The 24,147-nt window shown below is 43.1% G+C and overlaps 1 protein-coding gene across 1 annotated transcript in view; it reads right to left on the minus strand.

Annotated features, from left to right (window-relative positions):
* Positions 1 to 24,147, minus strand: part of LOC141273771 (protein ELYS-like) — a 112,305-nt gene that overhangs the window by 74,775 nt on the left and 13,383 nt on the right. The window contains exons 5-11 of the mRNA XM_073686108.1: positions 23,351 to 23,558; positions 19,029 to 19,142; positions 18,805 to 18,886; positions 17,477 to 17,627; positions 5,809 to 5,941; positions 5,550 to 5,728; positions 4,324 to 4,385 (exon numbers count right to left, since the gene is read on the minus strand). Coding sequence (XP_073542209.1) covers positions 4,324 to 4,385; positions 5,550 to 5,728; positions 5,809 to 5,941; positions 17,477 to 17,627; positions 18,805 to 18,886; positions 19,029 to 19,142; positions 23,351 to 23,558 — 929 coding nt within the window. The remainder of the gene's footprint in view (positions 1 to 4,323; positions 4,386 to 5,549; positions 5,729 to 5,808; positions 5,942 to 17,476; positions 17,628 to 18,804; positions 18,887 to 19,028; positions 19,143 to 23,350; positions 23,559 to 24,147) is intronic.

Here is a 24,147-nt window from a genome sequence, read left to right on the forward strand (position 1 = left end):
ATGTTGATGCGCTTTTCATGCGGTCTAATGTGCGGATGGTACCCGGGTGTGGATGAGAGGACTCTCATCCAGACCCAGGTACCATTAAAAAAAAAAGAATAAAATAAAAAATATATATATTCTCACCTTCTGACGGCCCGCGCTGCGTCCTGCTGGCTTCCCGGGCACTTCGCGGTTGAATGAAGGACCTTCGCTGACGTCAGAGTCATGTGACGGGTCACGTGACGCTGACGTCGGAAGGTCCTAAAGTCTTCACTGCCGGCAGCCGGGACCGATGAAGCAGGACACCGGGGGCCATCAGAGGGTAAAGTATAGATTTATTTTTTATTTTTTGACATTCACACACTATATAAATCCATGCCGGTTGCATGGATTTATATAGTGGAAAGTTGACAAGCACTTTCCAAGTGATGCTAAAATCGCTTGGGAAGCGCTTGTCAACCCGCATGCGGAAATGAAAGTGAAGACCGCTTCATTTCCGCATGTCCCTGGCAGGAAACCGCATGTACAATCCGCATGCGTTTTTTCCTGCCAGAGAGATGCAGAAACGCTCAGGAAAAAATCCTGAGCATTTCTGCATCGTGTGCACATACCCTTATACTGGCTTTTAGTCGCTGGGGTGACTCTGCAATTAATAGGAAATCGTCCAAATACTGGACAATTAATACTCCCTGCTCTCTCAGGAAAGCCATAACTTCTGCCACTAGTTTGGTGAAGATACGTGGGGCTGAGGATAGACCAAATAGGAGGCATCTGAACTGATAATGCAGAATGTTCTCCCCCTTTTTCAGTGCAAATCTTAGATATTTTTGACTGTGAGGGTGAATGGGTACATGATAATAGATCTATCGTACACATCATCATGTTTTATTAGTGGAATAGATGATCTTATCGACTCCATCTTGAATTTATTGTATGCCACTGACATGTTTAGAGAATTTATATTTATAAATCGCCCCCCCCCCGTTTTTTTTTTTTTATTGAAAATAGGTTTGAATAGTATTCCACAAGCCATTCTGCTTCTGGCACTGGTATTACTACTCTGAATCCACCAATTTTTCCACATCCGTCATTAGCTTTCTGGAGACCTGCGGGGACTGCGTAGATAGGTGGAATCTTCCCTACGAAAGCTCTTCTGCATCCCTCTGCAATTGATTGGAGTATCCATGGATTGTTGGATACTTCTGTCCATGCTTTAAGTATTGGAGTCTCCCAACTACTCTCTTCGCATCATTGTCTACACGTGCCATTTCCTGCACTGGCAAAGATATTCCTTCTATTACCTCCCTTCGGGTAGCTCCATCTTCCCAGTATATTCTGGTCTTTGATAGGAACGAGGCCTCAGAAAGGATGATACTTTAGGTTTTTCTTCTGGAAACCCCTTTTTTTCCTCTGAGGCTTTTTATACCATATCGCCCAGAACTGGACCGAATACTCAAAGGCCAGAAAAGGGGATGGAACACAGTTTGTTCTTTGAGTGGCTATCACCTGACCAAGTTTTTAGCCATATTGCTCGCCTAGCCATGGTGGAAAGTGCCCCATTCCTTGCGGCAAATCTAATTGACTCGGCTGAGGAGTCAGCCATAAATCCCATTGCCATTTTTAGTAATGAAATGGATTCTAGGACCTCATCTCTGGAAGTCTTCTTCCTCAGATGACCTTCTGATTGCTTTAACTATATATTCATGTACCTTGCTACCGAGGTAGCTGCTATTTAAGCTTTTATTATTGTAGCAGAGGTCTCCCAGGTCTTTTTGAGAAGACAGTCTGCTTTCCTGTCCATAGGGTCTTTCAAACATGATGAGTTCTCAAATAGGGTGGATGCTTTCTTCTCTACTCTGGCTATCGGGATATCAATTTTAGTGATTTGTTACCATAATTTTAATTGCCTCTGGTTCAAACGGTAGACGTGATTTGAAACTTCTGGGAATAAATTAGTGCATTTTTCATGTCTTTCCACTCCTCTAGTATCATGGCTTTAATATGATTATTAACGGGGAATACTCTGTTCATACGGCTTCTCAAACCTCGATCGTTTTATCCTGTACCGGGGAGGGCTGGTGAGTGTCCTCAACTTTCATGGTGTTTCTCACGGCTGATAGAAGTACATCAGTATCTTCCCAGGAAAAAAGATTTATTTTTATCCTTTGGGGAAACGGAGATAGATCCTTCTCTTTCCTCTTGTTCAGGATCAGAGTAACCTGACAATTCTTCCTCCTCAGAACTAGATTCTTCCCACATTATGGTGCTTATATCAGTCATAAAAGAGGAATGTTCCTCCTTAACCACCTTGGCAATACAGTCAGTGCATAATTGTTTCCCATATGTATCCGGTAGCTTTGTGTTACAGATGGAAAATCATTTCCCTCTTTTCTTAGTGGCCAAAGGCATCACAGATATTTCAGGGATCACCTTGTCCTATAAGAACAAGGGATCATAGAATAAAAATACTAACGAAGACAGATGGAATCAGTGAGTGAAACAGAAAGGGAGTAATCCCCAGATAACTGACTTGTACTGGTGGTTCAGCAGGTGTATCAGAGCGACCAGTGGTTTGTCCTTCCATAGCGGTCATTCTGGATGCACTGGTAACCTCAGCTCCCCTCTAACAATACTTAAATAGTATTATCACACCTGTTTTCCATCAGAATCATCAAAAAGGCATTTCACCTTAAATTTAGGATTTGGCACCATTTAAAAAAAAAAAAAAAAAAGAAGCAGTGCGTTCCACGGTGGAACGCTCACCGGGCACTAGAGGTCTGCATGTCGCTACCTTTATAACCGGAAGTGCTGCAAATTCAATCTTCAGGACGCATAGGAGTTGCACGCAGGGCTTGAGCAGCGTGAACTGAGAGCCCCCCGAGGGGGAAGCAGTTTTCCTCGGGAGCATTGGCTCAACCGGACAGGCTGAGGGACCCCTTGATCAGCAAGATTTCGGCCTCCGGACCACGGCAAAAGGAAAGAGGAATGCGAAGAATCCCGATCCTCTCGAGCCTGACATCAGGAGGTCCTGATCACTGGAAAATTTGTGGAGGGGTGTCGCTCGTCTTGGTTCGGTGCCTCCCTTCTTGCGATGTCATCCTCCTCCTTGCTTTGCGTGGATAACGCGTCCCGTATGTCATCTATACAGTCCCCTGCCATTGCGCTCCTGTGCACGCCTACTTCTCTGCCCTGTCGAGGGCAGAGCAAAGTACTGCAGTGCATGTGCCAGAACAGGTCAAAGAGCCCAGGCGCATGCGCACTGCACTACTGTACTCTGCCCTCATCAGGACAGAGAAGTATGCCTGTGTAGGAGCACGATGCCGGGAGAATCTGTGGATGACGTACAGGACGAGTCATCCACACAAAGCAAGGAGGACAACGACGCTGGACAAGGACGGGCGACACCCCTCGGACCAGACTCGACCGCCACGCAGGGAAGTATAATAAAACATCTTTTTATTGTCTTGCAGGCCGGCTTGGGGGCATATACCCTGCATTATAGAATGCTGTATATCAGGGCTGAACGGTGGTGGCCATATCTTATATGGGACAAACCTTGTGACAGGTTCACTTTAATGATTTCCATTGACAAGCAGAAACATAAATGTTCAGACATTGCATTTTTGCTGCAAATGCTTCTGCCCCAAAACAAAGCGTTGGCAAAAAAAACACTCCGTACAAACGTGCATTTTGTTGTATGTATGTATGTATGCATGCATGTATGCATGCATGTATGTATGCATGTATGTATGGTGTATGTATGTATGTATGTATGTAAAACATTATTTTTCCCATTCATTTGAGTAGGTGAAAAGTGTTGCAAAAACAAAGTGCATCTACTGTATATAAACTGTTCTAAGAAGATTTAATGATCAAAGGGAATCTCTCAGCAGATTATTGCTACCTCCTCTAAGCAGCCTGATGTAGGCAAAGAGACCCTGAATCCAACGATGTACCACTTTGATTACTGGGCGCAGTAGTAGGGACACAATTTTTAGGTTTAGCAATGCAGCAGAGATGAGAAAGCTGCCCCTGCCCACACCAGGCTCTCTACAGACAGTGAGGTGCTTATCACAGAAGGGGGCTGAGTTGGACGATTGCCGGCCTGCCGGATCCTCACAGCAATGTTAATCAAGGTGATTAAAGTGTAACACCACCACACAGCGTGGACATATGACACCATTGAGTTTAGTGCTTTATCCCCGTCATGCTGTCCTTAATTTACATAGAAAAAACATGCTGACAGATTCCTTTTAAAGAAAAAAATTATAATTTTCAATAAATAAAAATCTCAAGCAAATTTGTCAATTTTAGATAGGAAAGATTTAATTGTTCTTTTACCTCTTTATGAAAGCCAGTGCATGTGATGTGGATAACTCCGGAATTCAACAAGCAAGTAGCATCTTCAATATGACAGAAAACAAAAAAAATATCGTCAGAAAACTCATTAAACCTAAATTAGTTTTTAATTTTTTTAAAAAGTTTAAAATATCCAAGAAATTTCGTTCCACTTCATGATTGTGTTCCACTGGTTGTTGGTTCTTCCCCCAAAAATTAGAATTTTATATCTTCATGTTTGAAGCCAGAAATGTGGCAAAAGGTAGAAAAGTTCAAGGGGGCCAAATACTTTCACAATGCACTGTGTGTCCTGCTAATAAGGCGTGGGATGGAGAGATGGCACATCATTCCTACTGATCACAGGTGAGGACGGGAGAGGGACAGACAAGGGGTGCATCATTCCTGATGACAGGTGGGATGGAGAAGTGGCATTTGTTCTTGGTGATCTATAGGGATGAGATGTGGAATGGACAGATGGCACATTATTGCTGCTGAAAGGGTGAGGAGGAGATGGGTGAGGTGGAACACTGTACCTGTTTATGACAGGGAATCAACTTACAGTGTCCATTTTAGGACATGATCAGACATCAAAGTCAAACATCAGAATTATGCCAGTTTGAGGCTAAATACCTTGTCTGAGAACTGACTGACATGTGATAAAAAAAAAGTCACTATTCGCTGGGACTTGAACCCAAAACTTTGTCCAGAAGCCAGTGCACTTACCATTGAGCTATTCACTCAATTGATGAAAGAAGTTTTTCTTGGCTTATAAGATCAACCATGAAAATACCAGAGGTGTCTAAAAGTCACTGTGATTCTGATGTTTGAAGAAAGTCAGATATCAGAATCACATATCAAAGTCACACATCATTTATATTTGGCTTGGAGGAGGTATGTGTGAAAGTCCCAATGAGTTGCAGACTGGTTTGCACTGAAAATCATATAACCTAATAGAACGCCTAGATTTATTCAGTGTATAGCTCAATGGCTACTGCACTGGCTTCTAGACAGCTTTCAGTTCAAATCCCAGAAGCGAACAATGACTAATAATGGCACAAAATCAGGGTGCCGAAATAATGCCAGAGCAAGTACTATCACAGGGTCAAACTGTAGCAGGAGGGGTACATAAACATTATTATATTAAAATAGGTCTAATTTATATAGGAAAAAATATATATAAATTAATTTACTATTCAAGGCCATCAATAATAATTAAAAATAATCATTACCAAAATTATAGGTGCTTGGAAAGTAGAACTGTTCTGGTGGTGGATATGCAGGCGGAACACCTCTACTCAAACTACGTTCATGTACAAGAACATCAAAGATGGTGTCATCAGTCATGTTTGTCAAGGCTTCAAGAGACCAAAATGCAACATATGAACAGTTTCTAAGAAACTGACCAGGCCTGTGAGAGAAATAAAATAATTGGAGTATACAATGAAAGGAATGCCATTACTCTCCTCTCCCACAAAAAAAAAATCTTACCTTAAAGAATCCGGCATCTGTGCTTGAGACCAACGATTTATATCAAACACTCCCATGTAAATTGAAGGCTTATTTTGTCCATACGTATTAACTTGCCAGCTAAATATTGACACGCTGGTATCAGGCGATGTAACTGAAAAGAAATCATATTGCTAGAAATATGTACAAAAACATTATTTGCAGTCTATAATAATACCCTAGAGGGATTTCCATTTCATTGACAAATCTTGAAATAAGTTTTAACCTGCAGGTCACAATTTTTATCAGAAGATTTTTAAAACTCCACAAAGTACATGCATATAAGGTACTGCATTTTCAGACAGACACCGTCTTTAAATGGGTTGTCCACTACTTGGACAACCCCATCTCAATCCTTGTTTGGCCCAGTAAAATAACACCCATAGGGCAGAGTGAAGCAAGCGCTGATTGGCCGCAAGGATCGTATGACAATGTTATGCGAGCCCTGGGAGACCCCGTGTCGACACCTCGGGAACAGCACCGGCAACAGAGGTGAGAATATGTATTATTTTACAAGGGGAAAACATAGGGATTGAGGAGGGGGTTTCCCCGAGTGGTGAACAATCCTTTTAACTGCAGTATAAAAGTAATACATTTTAACTGGATTGGAAACCTTGTGTGTTAGTATCACAAAACCTATTTAGATGTTCTATTGCATGTGTTTTTAATGACGTAGAAGTGAATCTTACATAAAATATTACATATGTTGCATTTGATAAAATACATAATCACTGTTGCAGTTACTTTTCATTAAAATTTGCATCTGTTCTCCTGATATTAAAGGGAACCTGTCACCATGAAAATGCAGTCCTATCTGCAGGCATCATGTTATTGAGAAGGAAAATCAAATTAGATTGATCTATAGCTTACTGAAAAAAAGTTCCGTATAACCCGTATTTTCATCACAAACCTCTGCCTTTTGAGATTTTCTGTCCAGTTGGCGGTCCTATCAGTGATTGACAACTTTCTCTGTACAAGTGTACTTACAGTGATAGATGTCAATCATTGACAGGACTGCCCACTGGACTGAAAGTCTCAGAAAGAACAGATTTAGGTGATGAAAACAGCTTATACTGAATTTTTTTTTTCCACAAAACTATATATCAATCTAATCGGTTCCTCCTCCTCCTCAATAACATGATGCCTGCAGATAGGACTGCATTTTCATGGCGACAGGTTACTTAAAAATTTTCTTTTTTTATTGTTTACAGCTTATTGCCAAAGGAACCGGCCACAAATGCAGTCTAGCAGCAGTAGCCGAACACACACAGTACATGCAAGCGCTTTACAGTGAACCTGACATCTGACACTTCATGCCCAATCCACTAACTGATCTCAGCCACTGCCTGAATCATGCCACCCTCAGATTGGGCAGCAAGTATCAGATGTCAGATTCCCTTTAATAGCAGGTCATAAGCACTTAATTGAAGCGGTTGGAAAAAATCTAAACATCTTATTCTGAATCATAAAAGGGCGAATCCCAATAAATAAAAAAAAAAACGCAAACCCACATTGGGTAGAGATGAAACTTCTAGATAAAGATGGGTCTGGCTCTGAAGGGTCGTGCTTAAGGGTCTTAATCTGAAATAAGCCGGAAATAGGCCAGAAGGTAGGAGTAACTATTTACTAATTGTGCTTAGTTTCTCTCTCTCATTCACACTTAAACCTTCATTATGCTTACATACGCCCTTGCTGTCTTTGCACCACTAATCCTTACTCTCCTTCGCTATCCCCCAAACCCCAGCACTCTCTAACCAAATAATAATCTCTCCTTCCCGCTTACCCCCTCACCTGACCTCATCTGCACACCTGCTCCTCAACATCAGATCTATCTATAAACATAAAACAAGCCAGACACTCTCCTTCTCCCAATCCTGGAGCCCCATAATTCCCAACTCCCACCAATTCCTCCTCCTATCGCTTCCAACCAACTGCAAACTACCGCAACCTCTCCCAAATAAAACCCGTGCCCCTAACGCCCACCCCCCTGCTCCCTCTCTCTGGAGCACTTTGGAACGCCCACTCTGTCTGCAACAAGCTCTATTTTGTCCACGACCTCTTTACCTCTCAGAGAGGCCCATCTCTCCTTCCTGGGCATCACAGAGACATGGTTGACACACGCCAACACTGTCTCCCCTGCTGCGCTGTGTTATAGTGGGCTCCACTTCACCCACACTCCTCGCCCTGGTAACAGACATGGTGGAGGAGTAGGTCTTTTCCTTTCTACCAACTACACCTTTATCCCTATCCCACCTCTACCCTCCCTTCTTTTGAAGTCCACTCTGTCCGCATCTACTCTCCCTCCAAGTGGCTGTCATACCGACCCGAGAGCCCGGTCACTGCCTTTATTGACCAATTCTCCTCTTGGCTTCTTTACTTTCTCTCTGCTGACATTCCCACAATCAACATGGGTGATTTCAACATCCCCACTGACATTCGCCAGTCAACAGCATCTAAACTCCTGTCGCTTACTTCATCCTTTGGACTTCGTCCTCCTGAGCTACCCACACAGACGGACACACACTAGACCTCACCTTCATCCGACTCTGCTCCCGATCTAACCTCAAAACCTCCCCCTTACCTTTATCTGACCACCATATACTCTCTCATCCCAGTTCTCCTCACCTGCCACCCATGCCCAGCAACTAGCACACCCCCGCAGAAACCTTGCACATCTAGACACTCGTACACTCTCTGACTATTCTACCACTGATATCCATATCCTCACTGCACGACACCGTCAACGCCACTGCTTTCTACAATGCCATTCTCACATCAGCTATTGACTCGGTCGCCATCGACACTCATTCCCCACACTCATCCCATCCCTTACCCATCTCTTCAGCCAATCACTAACTTCTGGTACCTTCCCTGCTGCCTTCATGCATTCCACAATCATGCCCATCCTCAAAAAGCCATCCCTCGACCCAACCGCCTTGTCTAGCTACCGCCCTATATCGTTGCTCCCATTTGCCTCCAAAAGCCTTGTGCAACACGTTCACGCTGAACTTTCCTCTCACTTCTCATCTAACCCTCTTCGACAACTAACAATCTGGCTTCCACCCACACCATTCCACCGAAACTGCCCTTACTAAAATTACTAATTACTTACAGCCAAAGCTGACAATTCTGTTCTCCTTCTTGACCTGTCCTCAGCCTTTGACACAGTAGACCACTGCCAGTCCTACTACAGATCCTCTCTTCCTTTGGCATCAAAAACTTGCCCTATCTTGGATCTCCTCATACCTTTTTAACCGCACATTTAGCATCTCCCACGCTACCTCCTCATCCCGCCCCCACTCTGGGAGTCTCTCAAGGCTCTGTCCTAGGACCACTACGCTTCTCAATCTATACCCTTGGCCTGGGACAGCTCAAAATCTCACTGCTTCCAATACCATTTGTACGCTGATGACACCCAGATCTACCTCTCTGGCACAGATGTCACCGCTCTGCTGTCCAGAATTCCAGCATGTCTATCAGCCATATCCTCCTTTTCTCCTCTTGCTTCCTAAAGCTCAATGTGGACAAAACTGAACTCATCTTTCCCCCATCTTGCGTATCTTCCCCACCTGATATTTCTATCACAATAAATGACGCCACACTTTCCCCAGTACCGGCAATCCGCTGCCTCGGAGTAACCCTTGAATCTTCCCTGTCCTTCAAACCCCATATCCAAGCTCTCGCCACCTCTTGTTGCCTGCAGCTCAAAAATTTCCAGAATCCCTCCATCTACTAAACTGGTTGTGCATGCCCTCATCATATCCCGCCTCGACAACAACAGCATGCTCCTCTGTGGCCTACCTGCTACCACTCTCACACCCCTCCAGTCCATCCTCAACTCTGCTGCGTGACTGGTTCATCTCTCGCATCGCTACTCCTCCGCTACCCCCCTTTGCAAATCTCTTCACTGGCCCCCAATTGCGCAGAATATCCAGTTCAAACTACAAACACTGACCTACAAAGCCATCCATAACCTTTCCTCTCTGTACATCTCTGAACTAATCTCCCGATATATTTCCTCACGTAATCTCCAGTCCTCCAAAGGCCACCTCCTCTCCTACACACTAATTCGTTCCTCACCCAATCGCCTCCAAGATTTCTCCCCATCCTATGGAATTCTGTGCCTCAACACGTCTGATTAGCCTCCACATTTGGATCCTTCAGACGGAACCTGAAAACCCATCTCTTCAAACAAGCTTACAGCCTGCCATGACCTTGCTTGCTGCAACCTCAACACCAAAGCTACTGCAACCACCCCCAACCTACTGTCTCCTTCCCCGTTCCTGTAGAATGTCAAGAAATCCCTGCCTATGTGCTTATTATTCCCCTAAATCCCCGCCTCTGTTTAGTTATCATATCCCCCCCTCCCCTGCACATCACAGGGCCCTGTGACAAATATACATATGGATAGAGATATAGATATATATATACATACACACATACATATATTATATATACAGTACAGACCAAACGTTTGGACACACCTTCTCATTTAATGATTTTTATGTATTTTCATGACTATGAAAATTGTACATTCACACTGAAGGCATCAAAACTATGAATTAACACATGTGGAATTATATACTTAACAAAAAAATGTGAAACAACTGAAAATATGTCTTATATTCTAGGTTCTTCAAAGTAGCCACCTTTTGCTTTGATGACTGCTTTGCACACTCTTGGCATTCTCTTGATGAGCTTCAAGAGGTAGTCACCGGAAATGGTTTTCAATTCACAGGTGTGCCCTGTCAGGTTTAATAAGTGGGATTTCTTGCCTTATTAATGGGGTTGGGACCATCAGTTGTGTTGTGCAGAAGTCTGGTGGATACACAGCTGATAGTCCTACTGAATAGACTATTAGAATTTGTATTATGGCAAGAAAAAAGCAGCGAAGAAAAACGAGTGGCCATCATTACTTTAAGAAATGAAGGTCAGTCAGTGCGAAAAATTGGGAAAACTTTGAAAGTGTCCCCAAGTGCAGTTGCAAAAACCATCAAGCGCTACAAAGAAACTGGCTCACATGAGGACTGCCCCAGTAAAGGAAGACCAAGAGTCACCTCTGCTTCTGAGGATCAGTTTATCTGAGTCACCAGCCTCAGAAATCGCATGTTAACAGCAGCTCAGATTAGAGACCAGGTCAATGCCACACAGAGTTCTAGCAGCAGATACATCTCTTCAACAACTGTTAAGAGGAGACTTTGTGCAGCAGGCCTTCATAGTAAAATAGCTGCTAGGAAACCACTGCTAAGGACAGGCAACAAGCAGAAGAGACTTGTTTGGGCTAAAGAACACAAGGAATGGACATTAGACCAGTGGAAATCTGTGCTTGGTCTGAGGAGTCCAAATTTGAGATCTTTGGTTCCAACCACCGTGTCTTTGTGCGACGCAGAAAAGGTGAACGAATGGACTCTACATGCCTGGTTCCCACCGTGAAGCATGGAGGTGGTGTGACGGTGTGGGGGTGCTTTGCTGGTGACACTGTTGGGGATTTATTCAAAATTGAAGGCATACTGAACCAGCATGGCTACCACAGCATCTTGCAGCGGCATGCTATTCCATCCGGTTTGCATTTAGTTGGACAATCATTTATTTTGTCAACAGGACAATGACCCCAAACACACCTCCAGGCTGTGTAAGGGCTATTTGACCAAGAAGGAAAGTGATGGGGTGCTACGCCAGATGACCTGGCCTCCACATTCACCAGACCTGAACCCAATCGAGATGGTTTGGGGTGAGCTGGACCGCAGAGTGAAGGCAAAAGGGCCAACAAGTGCTAAGCATCTCTGGGAACTCCTTCAAGATTGTTGGAAGACCATTTCCGGTGACTACCTCTTAAAGCTCATCAAGAGAATGCCAAGAGTGTGCAAAGCAGTCATCAAAGCAAAAGGTGGCTACTTTGAAGAACTTAGAATATAAGACATATTTTCAGTTGTTTCACACTTTTTTGTTAAGTATATAATTCCACATGTGTTAATTTATATACATACACACACAAATATATCTATCCATCAAACTATACACTGTAGCTCACAAATCAGTTATATGGATGTCTGGCACAAAAATATCACTGCTAAGTGCCACATTGCGTAACTGCAGGGCAGTTTGATTAGCACATATGCATATATAGTAGCTCTATACAGCTACTAAACTGACGTCTCAACCTCAGTCACCTTACTGATTTAATAAATGTAACCAGGGCTGTGGAGTCTGTCTCCATTTAGGTGGAGTCGGTATAAAATGGACCGACTCTGAAAATATATAATAAATTGAGTACAGTAGTATAATGCAGGATGTGCTGTAAATGTTTTCCTAAGAATTTGGGAAAGTTATGAAATGTCCTATAAATGTCTTTTCTATTCCTGATCTAAGGATCTGGGCTTTTAGTTGAGATGAATCTGTGCTGCACTTTATGTACACGCTCAGTAGTGAGGCCGTGCTGTGGAGTCGGAGGTTTAGCTTACCATGTTGGATTTACCAATCTGTCGGCGTTGCACCTCTGCCCTCAGCCTTGTGTACTCTGCCGATCTCCTGGCATGAACAAATGTCACATGACCACGGCAGCAATTATGGGATATTTGTATGTTAAGAGACAAGCGGGGAACAGAAGGCTAAAAACAGAAGAGCAACATCATATTGCTTTTTTTCACCATTATTAATTTAGATAGCAACTTGGTCCATTATTAAAGGGAATCTGTCACCCCCTGGCCCTTATCTGACCTCTAATATTGGCATACAGGTGATAGAAATGTAAATGTATACCTACCGCTATGGCCCAGAGTAGAGGTCTAGTTGATTTAAAATGTCTTTTTATTCAATCCGTATACTGATGCTTGGGGTGAAGAAATCCCTGCCTACTTTGTGAATTACAATGTTACCCAACCCCACTCCCCTGCATGTGACGTGCAGTCTCATCTTCCAGGTCCCGCGCACGCTCACCTCACCTTTAAAGGGAATGTGTCACCCCCCTGGGCGATATCAGTCCTCTGGGCATAAAGGACTTTAATCATTTCTTTTTTCCATAGGCTTGGTGTCCGGGAGACGCCTAGCAATCCCCGCCTGTGTGCTTATTATTCCTTCAAATCCCCGCCTCTCTGCTTAATTATCATATCCCCCCTCCCCTGCACGTCACAGGGCCCTGTGACAGACCCTGTGACGTGCACTGTGCTCCCTGACTTCCGGGCATGCGCAGAGGGCCGCTCACATAGAGCGCGCTTTGCTTCATCCATGCCCGTCTACCTGTGCTCTGCGCTGCAGGTTTCTATTGCGCAGGTGCCGGAAAGTGACGGTGACTCCCGGCGCCTGCGCAATAGAGCCCTGCAGCACAGTGCACGGAGAGTCGAGGCCGGGATGAAGCAAAGCGCGCTCTATGTGAGCGGCCCTCTGCGCATGCCCGGAAGTCAGGGAGCACAGTGCACCACACAGGGTCCTGTGACATGCAGGGGAGTGGGGGGATATGATAATTAAGCAGAGAGGCGGGGATTTAGGGGAATAATAAGCACATAAGCGGGGTTTGCTTCAAGCCTGTGGAAAAAATAATTAATTAAAGTGCTTTTCTCTGCAATCAGACCTCAGCTATGGGCCATGCAGGTATGTATAGATTAAGGCTGCGTGCCCACTATGCGTTTTTCAAGAGCTTTTGCCGTGGAATTTCCGCAGCGAAAACGCTTAAAAAACGCTTGGTAATATGTGCCCCATGATCCCCAATGATAATCCGCATGTGCTGTGCGGAAATTTCCGCTGCGGATTATCAATGCGGAAAAATACGCAGCATGTCCATTAATTTTGCGGACACGCAGCGTAATAGTAAAATGGTACCTGTAAAAAAAAAGAATTTAAAATAAAAAAATAAAGATTATACTTACCTTCTGATGTCCTCCCGGTCTCCTCAGCGATGCGTGCGGTGTGTTGGGCGGCTCGCGGTGGTGTGAGGACCTGACATGACGTAATTGAGTCATGAGACAGGTCACGCGACCACTGACGTCGGCGGTCGCGTGACCTGTCACATGACTCAATGACGTCATCGCAGGTCCTTCACACCACCACGAGACACAGGGGAAACTGGACACATCAGAGAAGAAGACCACGGGCCATCGGAAGGCAAGTACAATCTTTATTTTTTACTTTTCACCATTCTTATTTTATTCATTTATTTTTATTTTCCTTTTTAACTATTACTTGGTCACACTATATATGCTGGTTGCATGGATTTATATAGTGTGACCAAGTTGTCAAGCACTTTCCAAGTGATGCTAAAATCGCTTTGAAAAGCGCTTAATAACCCGCATGTAGAAATGCATGCAAAAACGCTTGACAATGCTTCTACCTGGCGGGAAAAACGCATGTAAAATCCGCATGCATTTCTGCATCGTGGGCACATAGCCTTACTTTTCTATAACCTGTATGGCCATAGTAGTGGTATGATATCACCCGGGGGGGCCACAGATTCCCTTTAACACGAGTCACACTTTTTTCTCCCGGTTATGTTTCCAGCAGTGATCTTGTGAGCAGACGCCAGGGAGTCACATAGCTAGGAGAAAAAAAAAGTGCGCCTTGTGTTAAAGGTGATGTGAGCATGAGCGGGACTTGGAAGACGAGACTGCATGTCACAGGGCAAGGGAGTGGGTGTGGGGGACATTGTAATTCATAAAGTAGGCGGGGATTTCTTCCCATCCCCCAAGCATCAGTAAACAGATTGAATAAAAAGACATTTCAAACCAACCAGACCTCTAATATGAGGCATACAGGTATGTATAGATTTACATTTCTATCACCTGTATGCCCATATTAGAGGTCTGAAAAGTCCCAGGGGGTGACAGTTTCCCTTTAAGAGGTTGTCCAGCAGTGGTCACCCCCTTTAATTTCATCTAATGCACAGCATCTAGTGCTCTGAAAGAGTAAATCTACTAAACAGCAGAAAAGGTTTAAACATTTAGATTTTTTTTTCATGCTTTTGCGGAATATAGTTACTTACAGTTAGGTCCATATATATTTGGACAGAGACAACATTTTTCTAATTTTAGTTCTAGACATTACCACAATGAATTTTAAACAAAACAATTCAGATGCAGTGGAAGTTCAGACTTTCAGCTTTCATTTGAGGGTATCCACATTAAAATTGGATGAAGGGTTTAGGAGTTTCAGCTCCTTAACATGTGCCACCCTGTTTTTAAAGGGACCAAAAGTAATTGGACAGATTAAATAATTGTAAATAAAATGTTCATTTCTAGTACTTGGTTGAAAACCCTTTGCTGGCAATGACTGCCTGAAGTCTTGAACTCATGGACATCACCAGACGCTGTGTTTCCTCCTTTTTGATGCTCTGCCAGGCCTTCACTCCGGTGGTTTTCAGTTGCTGTTTGTTTGTGGGCCTTTCTGTCTGAAGTTTAGTCTTTAACCAGTGAAATGCATGCTCAATTGGGTTGAGTTCAGGTGACTGACTTGGCCATTCAAGAATATTCCACTTCTTTGCTTTAATAAACTCCTTGGTTGCTTTGGCTTTATGTTTTGGGTCATTGTCCATCTGTAGTATGAAACGACGACCAATCAGTTTGGCTGCATTTGGCTGGATCTGAGCACACAGTATGGCTCTGAATACATCAGAATTCATTCGGCTACTTCTGTCCTGTGTCACATCATCAATAAACACTAGTGACCCAGTGCCACTGGCAGCCATGCATGCCCAAGCCATCACACTGCCTCCGCCGTGTTTTACAGATGATGCGGTATGCTTTGGATCATGAGCTGTACCACGCCTTCACCATACTTTTCTCTTTCCATCATTCTGGTAGAGGTTGATCTTGGTTTCATCTGTCCAAAGAATGTTCTTCCAGAACTGTGCTGGCTTTTTTAGATGTTTTTAGCAAAGTCCAGTCTAGCCTTTTTATTCTTGATGCTTATGAGTGGCTTGCACCGTGCAGTGAACCCTCTGTATTTACTTTCATGCAGTCTTCTCTTTATGGTAGATTTGGATATTGATACGCCTACCTCCTGGAGAGTGTTGTTCACTAGGTTGGCTGTTGTGAAGGGGTTTCTCTTCACCATGGAGATTATTCTAAGATCATCCACCACTGTTGTCTTCCGTGGGCGCCCAGGTCTTTTTGCATTGATGAGTTCACCAGTGCTTTCTTTCTTTCTCAGGATGTACCAAACTGTACCACTCCTAATATTGTAGCAATTTCTTGGATGTTTCTTTTTCCTGTTTTTGCAGCTTAAGGATGGCTTGTTTCACCTGCATGGAGAGCACCTTTGACCGCATGTTTACTTCACAGCAAAACCTTCCAAATGCAAGCACTACACCTCAAATCAACTCCAGGCCTTTTATCTGCTTAATTGAGAATGACATAACGAAGGGATTGCCCACACCTGTCCATGAAATAGCCTTGGAGTCAATTGTCCAATTACTTTTGGTCCCTTTAAAAACAGGGTGGCACATGTTAAGGAGCTGAAACTCCTAAACCCTTCATCCAATTTTAATGTGGATACCCTCAAATGAAAGCTGAAAGTCTGAACTTCAACTGCATCAGAATTGTTTTGTTTAAAATTCATTGTGGTAATGTCTAGAACCAAAATTAGAAAAATGTCGTCTCTGTCCAAATATATATGGACCTAACTGTAGATTCAATTATGTAGAAAAAAGTACTTCTGGGGATTGAAAACATTCTCTCCTTAACTCAAACTGATGTATAAAACCGTCATGATCAGGTCACTTTGTGCACTGCTTGAGGGATCTGTACGGTACAGCCTCTGCATCGGAGCAGCAGGAGCTCAATTGATATACACAGCCAGGATTCTGATGTGTTCTCACCAGCTTTAGCAGTTCAATCTGATATGCCGATAGTGACAACAGCACACAAAGAATCTGACCAAAAAAAAAGAGCGCTCCCTTTGTCAGACCATCATCAGCACCTCTAATGTGCGCAGCGGTGCCAATGGACTATGGCAACCAAGAGCCCGAAAATGGCCTTTTGGTCTGCCATACAGTACAGTTTAACAGATACTGCCAGAGTCGGGGTTTGATAGGTTGACGGGGATAAATTAGGTAATCCACTGTAGCGATGTGCGTTAACAATATGATCATGAGATTTTATGTTCAAGTTCCCTTAGGGTACTAATATTGTAGTGTAAAAAATATATATATATCCTTTGAAAAACATTCCATATCTCTGATTACTATAATGATATCAACATTTATGCGAAGCTGCATGGTGAACAATGCAAAGTGTATGTATATATGTGTGTTTTATATACACACATACATACACATACATTTGTAATTTTTTCTATTTCCACCTATAAATACAATTCATTCCACAAAAGACAAGCCCTCATTCAGCTATATCTTCAAAAAATGTGATGAAAAAAATATATATTTGTCCTAAAGACCCCAAAATTAAGGGGTTAAAGGGATTTTCCAATTTTTGAAAGTGATCGTATACAATAGCGTGTACAGACAGACCAGGATGGTCCAAATATTTTACATTTGAAGAAACTTAATCTAGTCGGCTTCTGATTAACAATGATGTATGAGATAAGACTTTGTTGTACTCTACATAGTCATTTTGGGGGAAATTTACAAATTTCAGATCAGTTTCTGTATATGCCTTGCAAACATAATAAAAGACATGAAAGAGAAAAATACAGAAAAACAAACCATCATGGAGACCGTCTTCTCTTTCGCTATGAGCATGGAATTTTTCTATAGTCTGACAGCCCAGTAACTTCATGCTGTTTGTTTGACCTCTTAAAAATAGGGTATTCGCTGAAAGATCCAGGTTATACCTTTCCTCACAGTATTCCAAGTTCTGTAAAAAAAATAAAGAAAGAATAATTGACATATAGATAGATAGATTTATATTATAGGAATAGATATACCTAGTCTAGCCTCTCCCTGCCCCACTCCAGGTGGTTGACAGGTCTGTACCATGTGTGTGTACATAGGAGGAGACCTGTCAAAATCAATCAACTGGAGCGAGCAGGAACAAGTGAGCCAAGGACCATGCCGGATTTGTCAGGTCTATTTCTATAGTCCATGGCTGGCTTTTCAAACAAATTTTTCTCTGAAATGCTGCGGGGTTCCAGTGAAAAGTGTACACGGCTGTAATCGTACAACCACGATGTTTCATGCCGTCTATAATTCAGGCAGTGTGAATCTAGTGGCAGCTCATCAAGCCTCACATTTGAATCAATTTGAAGCCCTATAGGCTCTGTTTTGGCAGATGGTGCAAAGGGTTAAAACCTAGCCCTACAGATTCTGATTAAGTGCACCTGGATTTCTCTGCATATAGCCAGGCTAGGTGTTCACCTTAGTCAGTCAGCTGGGGAAGACTAAGCAGAGTGGGTTGTGTTGGAGATGTTAGAGAGAGACAAGCCAGAATTCCACTCTGAGAAGAGACTACACAGGCCATGTGCGCCAAACTGCAAATATGAGTGGTTGCTTTGGACAATAGCAGTTTTGTTTGACCAAACTTGGACTAGCTGAGTCGTGTATGAGTAGCCAAGGTCTATTTTGTTCAGTTAGTGCCTGGACAAGGCTAGGGATTTTGTGTTTATGGTTTTGTTTTCTTTAAAAAATAAAATCCAGTGCCTGTGTAAAAGCAGTCTACTGCCGAGCATGAATCCCTACACAATATATGCAAGGACTTAAACATAACCAAAGACAGCAAGGGACACAGGAGAGATGTAGTGGAAAGTGAACAGTGACCACCAGCTGGAGGTGGGTGAAGATCCTAAAGCAGTCAAATGTGTATACATCCATAATGTAAATAAAGTGGTAACAGAACAAACAATGACAGTGTGAATGTTGTAATAAAACAAAGCTCCTGACCAGAAGTGTCACTCGAGGAGGAGCACTCACCACCCCCCCCCCCAAGCCACCGGGAAGTAAGGAGGGTTCAGAGCTGTGAGGTGCTCTACAGACAACTTGAGAATGCCCCCTTTACATTACAAACCATACAGAATAAAAATATACAGACATCTTACCTCATACATAATTTGTCCTGATGGTAAACGTTTTCTGTCCCCAAAAGCCAACTGCAGCAAATGAAAGCTTAAATCTCTACCACTATAGTAGAAAAGATTAAAAGGTTATGATGAGAACATAACTGGAGAGCTAAAGAAATGACAAAATACAGAACTCTTAATTTTGAAATGTAAAATAATTTGGGGAAAGGATGCAATGTTAGTAATTGGATTTTAACAATTACCTTTGACTTGTTTGAACAGCCCAAAGGTAACAGCAGTTTCGGGGGTCATTCTCAGGTTCTTGAAAAGTGACGGAGAAAACAGGAACTCTGCCCCCTTCAATTTGAACATGGTATCTGAAAAAAAAAAATATATATATATATACACATTAAGTCATTAAAATGTCCTACACAAAGCGACATACAATTATGATTTATCCCAGATGATAACTGCATGCAGAGCTGCTATAATAACACATCACGGCTTCTGGATATCCGGCCTGTACAAACATGATGCAGCCCACCACACTAAGCGCCGGCAAGCACGTTTCACACCGGTTAAAGAGAACCTGCCAGCAGATTTTAGTCCTATAAACTAAAGGCATGGCCATAATAGCACGGCGATGCTGATTAATATGATACCTGGTGTGAAGGGATGCGCTCAGTGGCTGCTGATTACTCATCTTATAAAGTTTTCATAAAATGGTGTCTTGTGCTTCAGGACAGGGCGTGGGGGCTGGGTCGTCTTCTGGTTCTCCACCCCTCCACACCAGACTCCTCTATTTCTGGAGCAGGTAACAGATTATTCAGGGACCCGCATACTTTATAAAATTCCACAACGCAGCCATCACTGCATATGCAGCGCCTCTGACGCACACAAGACGTCATTCTCTGAAAACGTCATAAAGGTGAGTATTCAACAGCCACTGAGCGGATCCCTTCACATCAGGTATCAGTAATCAGCACCACAGTGCTATTATCGCCATGCCTTTAATTTAAAGGGCTAAATCCTGCTGACAGGTTCGCTTTAATCATTGTGGTCCGATGTTTGATTGAGTCTGTAGCAAAATATCAAAGTGCTCTACATAGCGCCTGCAGTGAAAATCATTTTTGGTGCTCATTCTGGTTTTTCCAAATTCTCAAAATCATTACATTAAAATGTTCAGATTTTTTAACCCCTTTCTAACATTGTGCGTAATAATACGTCCCTGTGCCCTGGACCTTATGGACCAGGTAAGTATTATTACTTCTCGGCGATCGCGCCCACACAAGTTGTGCAGCCGCGGTTGCCGGCGGGTGCCAGCTGATACCTGGAACCCAGAGCCAGGAGCAGTGTCCGCACCGCTCCCAGCACTTTAACCCCTTAAATGCTGCGATCGCAGCATTTAGCGAGCGAGCAGAAAAACAAATGCCGCTCTGCTCTTGAATCGGAGACCCAGTGACATCATTGCCATGGTGTGGAAAGAAGGAGAAAGAGCCACAGGTACAAAGAGCCAGGCACCCAAATATTTGTATTACAAAAATATATAACATTTTATTGAACAGAAGTTTGACAAAAAGACATTAGACCACACAAAAAACATTAAAAGCATTTAAAAAAGGAAAGCAAAACCATGTGAGGGCGTAATATCCCACACATGCACCAACAGGTTAACTAGAATAGAAAAATCAGTCATCATTCAAGACATGTGTCATAGTGACCATAAAGAAAGTCATAAATAGCCCAAGATAGAAAAGTACATGATCATAAGGTTCAATAGTGAATGACTATAAAGTGCAGTAGTATATAGAATATTGATACAATACAAGATGCATAAATAGGATCAATCAAAAGAGGAGGACATCTAATAATATCGCCTAAACATCCTGATCATAATGTTAATCATAAACCATCTACTATGCAGGCACTCATAGAGTTCAAAAGTATACAGAGTGTAATATAATAACTGTATGCGCTATTAAGAGGTCAAAGTTAGTATACCTGTTGTGGTCACCCACGCGTATCGCTGCCCACTAGCAGCTTCGTCAGGGGTCACATGACTGTCGGCTAAAATATGGAAAACTTATAGCTCTCAAAATATAGTGATGCAAAAAAACAAAAATGTTTTTTAGTGTGTGACAGCTACCAAACATAAAAACCCGATCTAATCACTCACACCGCATGAGGAACGGCGTAAAAAATTAAAACAATTCTTCATCTGCTGCTTTGTTCATTCGGCCTCCCAAAGATCGCAGTATGGCTCGGCTCACATTTATCCTGCGCTCTGTGCTGAGCGCTTACGCTAGGGCTTCCATGTAAGTATGCGATTCAGAAGGAACCGCCAGCGGAAGATTCCCTGTAATGAGGCAGATGGAGGCACCGTGGACGCCGTCTGGCCTGTGATCCAACATTGTCAGTCTTTTTATTAGGCGTGCATAAAAGTGCCGTCGGGCACAGTTTTGTTAACGACTGAAAAACAGGACACAGCTAAAGAGAGGCCAGACTGAGTCCAGAGTAAGGCCGGTTTCACGCGTCTTGATATTTCCGGTAAAGGAAATACTGGTACCGGAGATAACCGTGTCCGTGTGTACCTGTGTGACATACGTGTGGCAACTGTGTGCCGCATCAGGAGCACACGAACTGGCACCTGGGAATCAGTGGTAAAGTTAACGCTGTTCCCAAGCGCTGGGTGATCAATGCTGCCCTCATCATTATCCCATGCCGATGCATCAGCACGAGCAAGGAACAATGTTGACAGTAGTATTCTGCTTCCGGTGTGTCCTGGTGTAAAAATAAAATTTTACATTCAAATAGCCAAGTCAGGGCCCCTTTCCTTCCGAGCGCCACCATGCCCCTAAACAGTGGTTTTCCCTCACATTTGGGGTATCTGCGTGCTCAGGAGAAAGTGCACAACAAACTTTGGGATCCATTTTATCCTGTTACGCTTGCAAAAATGAAAAAAAAAAAATTGGGTCTAAAGTAGAATGTTCAGTGTTTTCTTCCACATTCCAACAATTCCTGTGAAGCACCTGAAGGGTTAATAAATCTATTGAATGTGGTTTTGAGCACCTTGAGGGGTACAATGTTTAGAATGGTGTCCCTTTTGGGTATTTTCTGTCATAAAGGCCCCTCAAGGTCACTTCAAATGTGATGTGGTCCCTAAACAAATAGTTTTGTAAATTTTGTTGTAAAAATGAGAAAACACTGGTCAACTTTTAACCCTTCTAACAAAGAAAAATGTTGGTTTTAAAATTGTGCTGATGTAAAGTAGACATGTGGGAAATGTTATGTATTAACTATTTTGTGTGACACATCTCTCTGATTTAAGGGCATAAAAATTCAAAGTTTGAAAATTGCAAAATTTTCTAAGTTATCGCCAAATTTCGAATTTTTTCACAAATAAACGTAAATCATATCAAATAAATGTTACCACTATCACAAATTGCAATATGTCATGAAAAAATACAAATCTCAGAATCAGTGGGATCCGTTGAAGCGTTCCAGAGTTATTGCATGAAAGGGAGACTGGTCAGAGTTGTAAAAATTGCGCTGGTGATTAACGTTCAAACAAACTTCGGGGGTAAAGGGGTTAAGCATTTCCCACCTCCCATTGGCTTTCAATGCAACTTGGACAGAATAAAAAAAAATATATATATATAAGTCTTGAAGTTTACCACAAAAAACTGGGAAAATGTATTGACTTGGGTATAAGCCTAGGGTGGGAAATGCAGCAGCTACTGGTAAATTTCCCCATCCTGGTGTGCATATCATCCTCATCCCCAATCCTGGTATGCATGGCCCCCCCATCAATGCACACATGAAAAAAAATAACACACTTCTACTCACCTTCCCTCTGCTCCAGTGCTGCGTCCTGTTCTTCCAGCAGCTGATGAGCGCATGACGCCACTGCCATGCGCCCTCAGACGCTGAGGTGAGCTGCCGGGATATTCACTTCTCTCCACGCCGGGACAATGGGCGTGGAGTGGAGTGAATATTCATTTTCTTTAATAGCGCAGTGTCAGTCGCAGCAGTCTGTTTCCTGCAGCAGCTCAGCGATACGGTGTGCTCCAATAGCATGCACAGAGGATAACGGAGCCAGTGGCTGCGACTGACAGTGTGCGCTATTAAAGAAAATGAATATTCACTCCTCTCCACCCCCATGGGCGTGGAGAAGAGTGAATATTAATTTTCTTTAGCAGCAGGCACACATGGTAGCTGCAGCAGCCGGCTACCGACTGTGCACCGCTCTTCTGCCGCAACCTCTCCCACCCCACAGCCAGAATGTAAGTATATACTCGAGTATAAGCCGAGGGTTTTTTTTTTTTTCAGCATAAAAAAAAATGTGCTGAAAAAGTCAGCTTATACACGAGTATATGCCGTAGCTTTGAAAAAAATCATTATATACACACATTTTAATCAAAGTTATATATTAAATTACTATGTACAATAATGTGTGGCCAGAAAAAAATACCAATTTTCCCTAATAAAACAAGCTTAATACAGCCACGTGAGGGAAAATCTTGAAATGTATCTAAGAATGAAGTAATGCATTTGAATATGGAAAAATAAACAAAACTTTACTTACTCTCGTCTTAAAGTTTTCATGTTCCATAAAGAGAGGTATCCATCAGAGAATCCTACAGCCAGGTGATTAGTTCTAGCTATATAGCTGACTGTGGTGACCATGGCTCCAGAAGGTGCAAGCAGCTGAAGACCTATGTGTCGTCTCTCTCGATTAGCCGCTTTTCGGAGTTTAGGGATTTCTGCAGGTATCCCACTAATGACTTCAAGGTCTATAAATAAATTGACAGAAACAAGCATTTCAACATTAAAAGGGGTTGTCACTAACACCTTCTTAAAACTAAACGTTCAGCCCTGATAAAAAAAACAAACAAAAAAAAACAACTTGTACTCGCCTCCCATGCCGGCTCCATTCCAGCGGTGTCAGCACTCGCGGTCCCGGGTCTGTGATGCGGTGGAATGACCTGTGATGCCCGGCGCCCAATCACTGCTGGCGTCAGAGTCCCGGCCTTCAGACAAACTAAACATGAAGAAGAAATCTGGGATCCTCCATGTTCAGTTTGTACGAAGGCGCAGACTGACGCCAGCACTGATTGGGCGCCGGGCATCACAGGTCATTCCACCGCATCACAGACCCGGGACCGCGAGTGCTGACACCGCTGGAACGGAGCCGGCACGGGATGTGAATATAGGGGTTTTTTTATTGGGGGGCCGAACATTTCGTTTAAGGGGTTGTCCCAGTAGTGGACAACCCCTTTAAGTCTATTTGCCTGTAATTACATAAGCTGTCGTGTTTGTACATGAGGAACAAACATTTGTTACATTTCCTCTCTGATTTTCAGTGGAATAAGTTGTTAAGTA

This window comes from Phyllobates terribilis, unplaced genomic scaffold, assembly GCF_046119375.1.
Source record: "Phyllobates terribilis strain yellow unplaced genomic scaffold, ASM4611937v1 Scaffold_5__5_contigs__length_657084704, whole genome shotgun sequence".
NCBI classification, from domain to species: Eukaryota; Metazoa; Chordata; class Amphibia; order Anura; family Dendrobatidae; genus Phyllobates; species Phyllobates terribilis.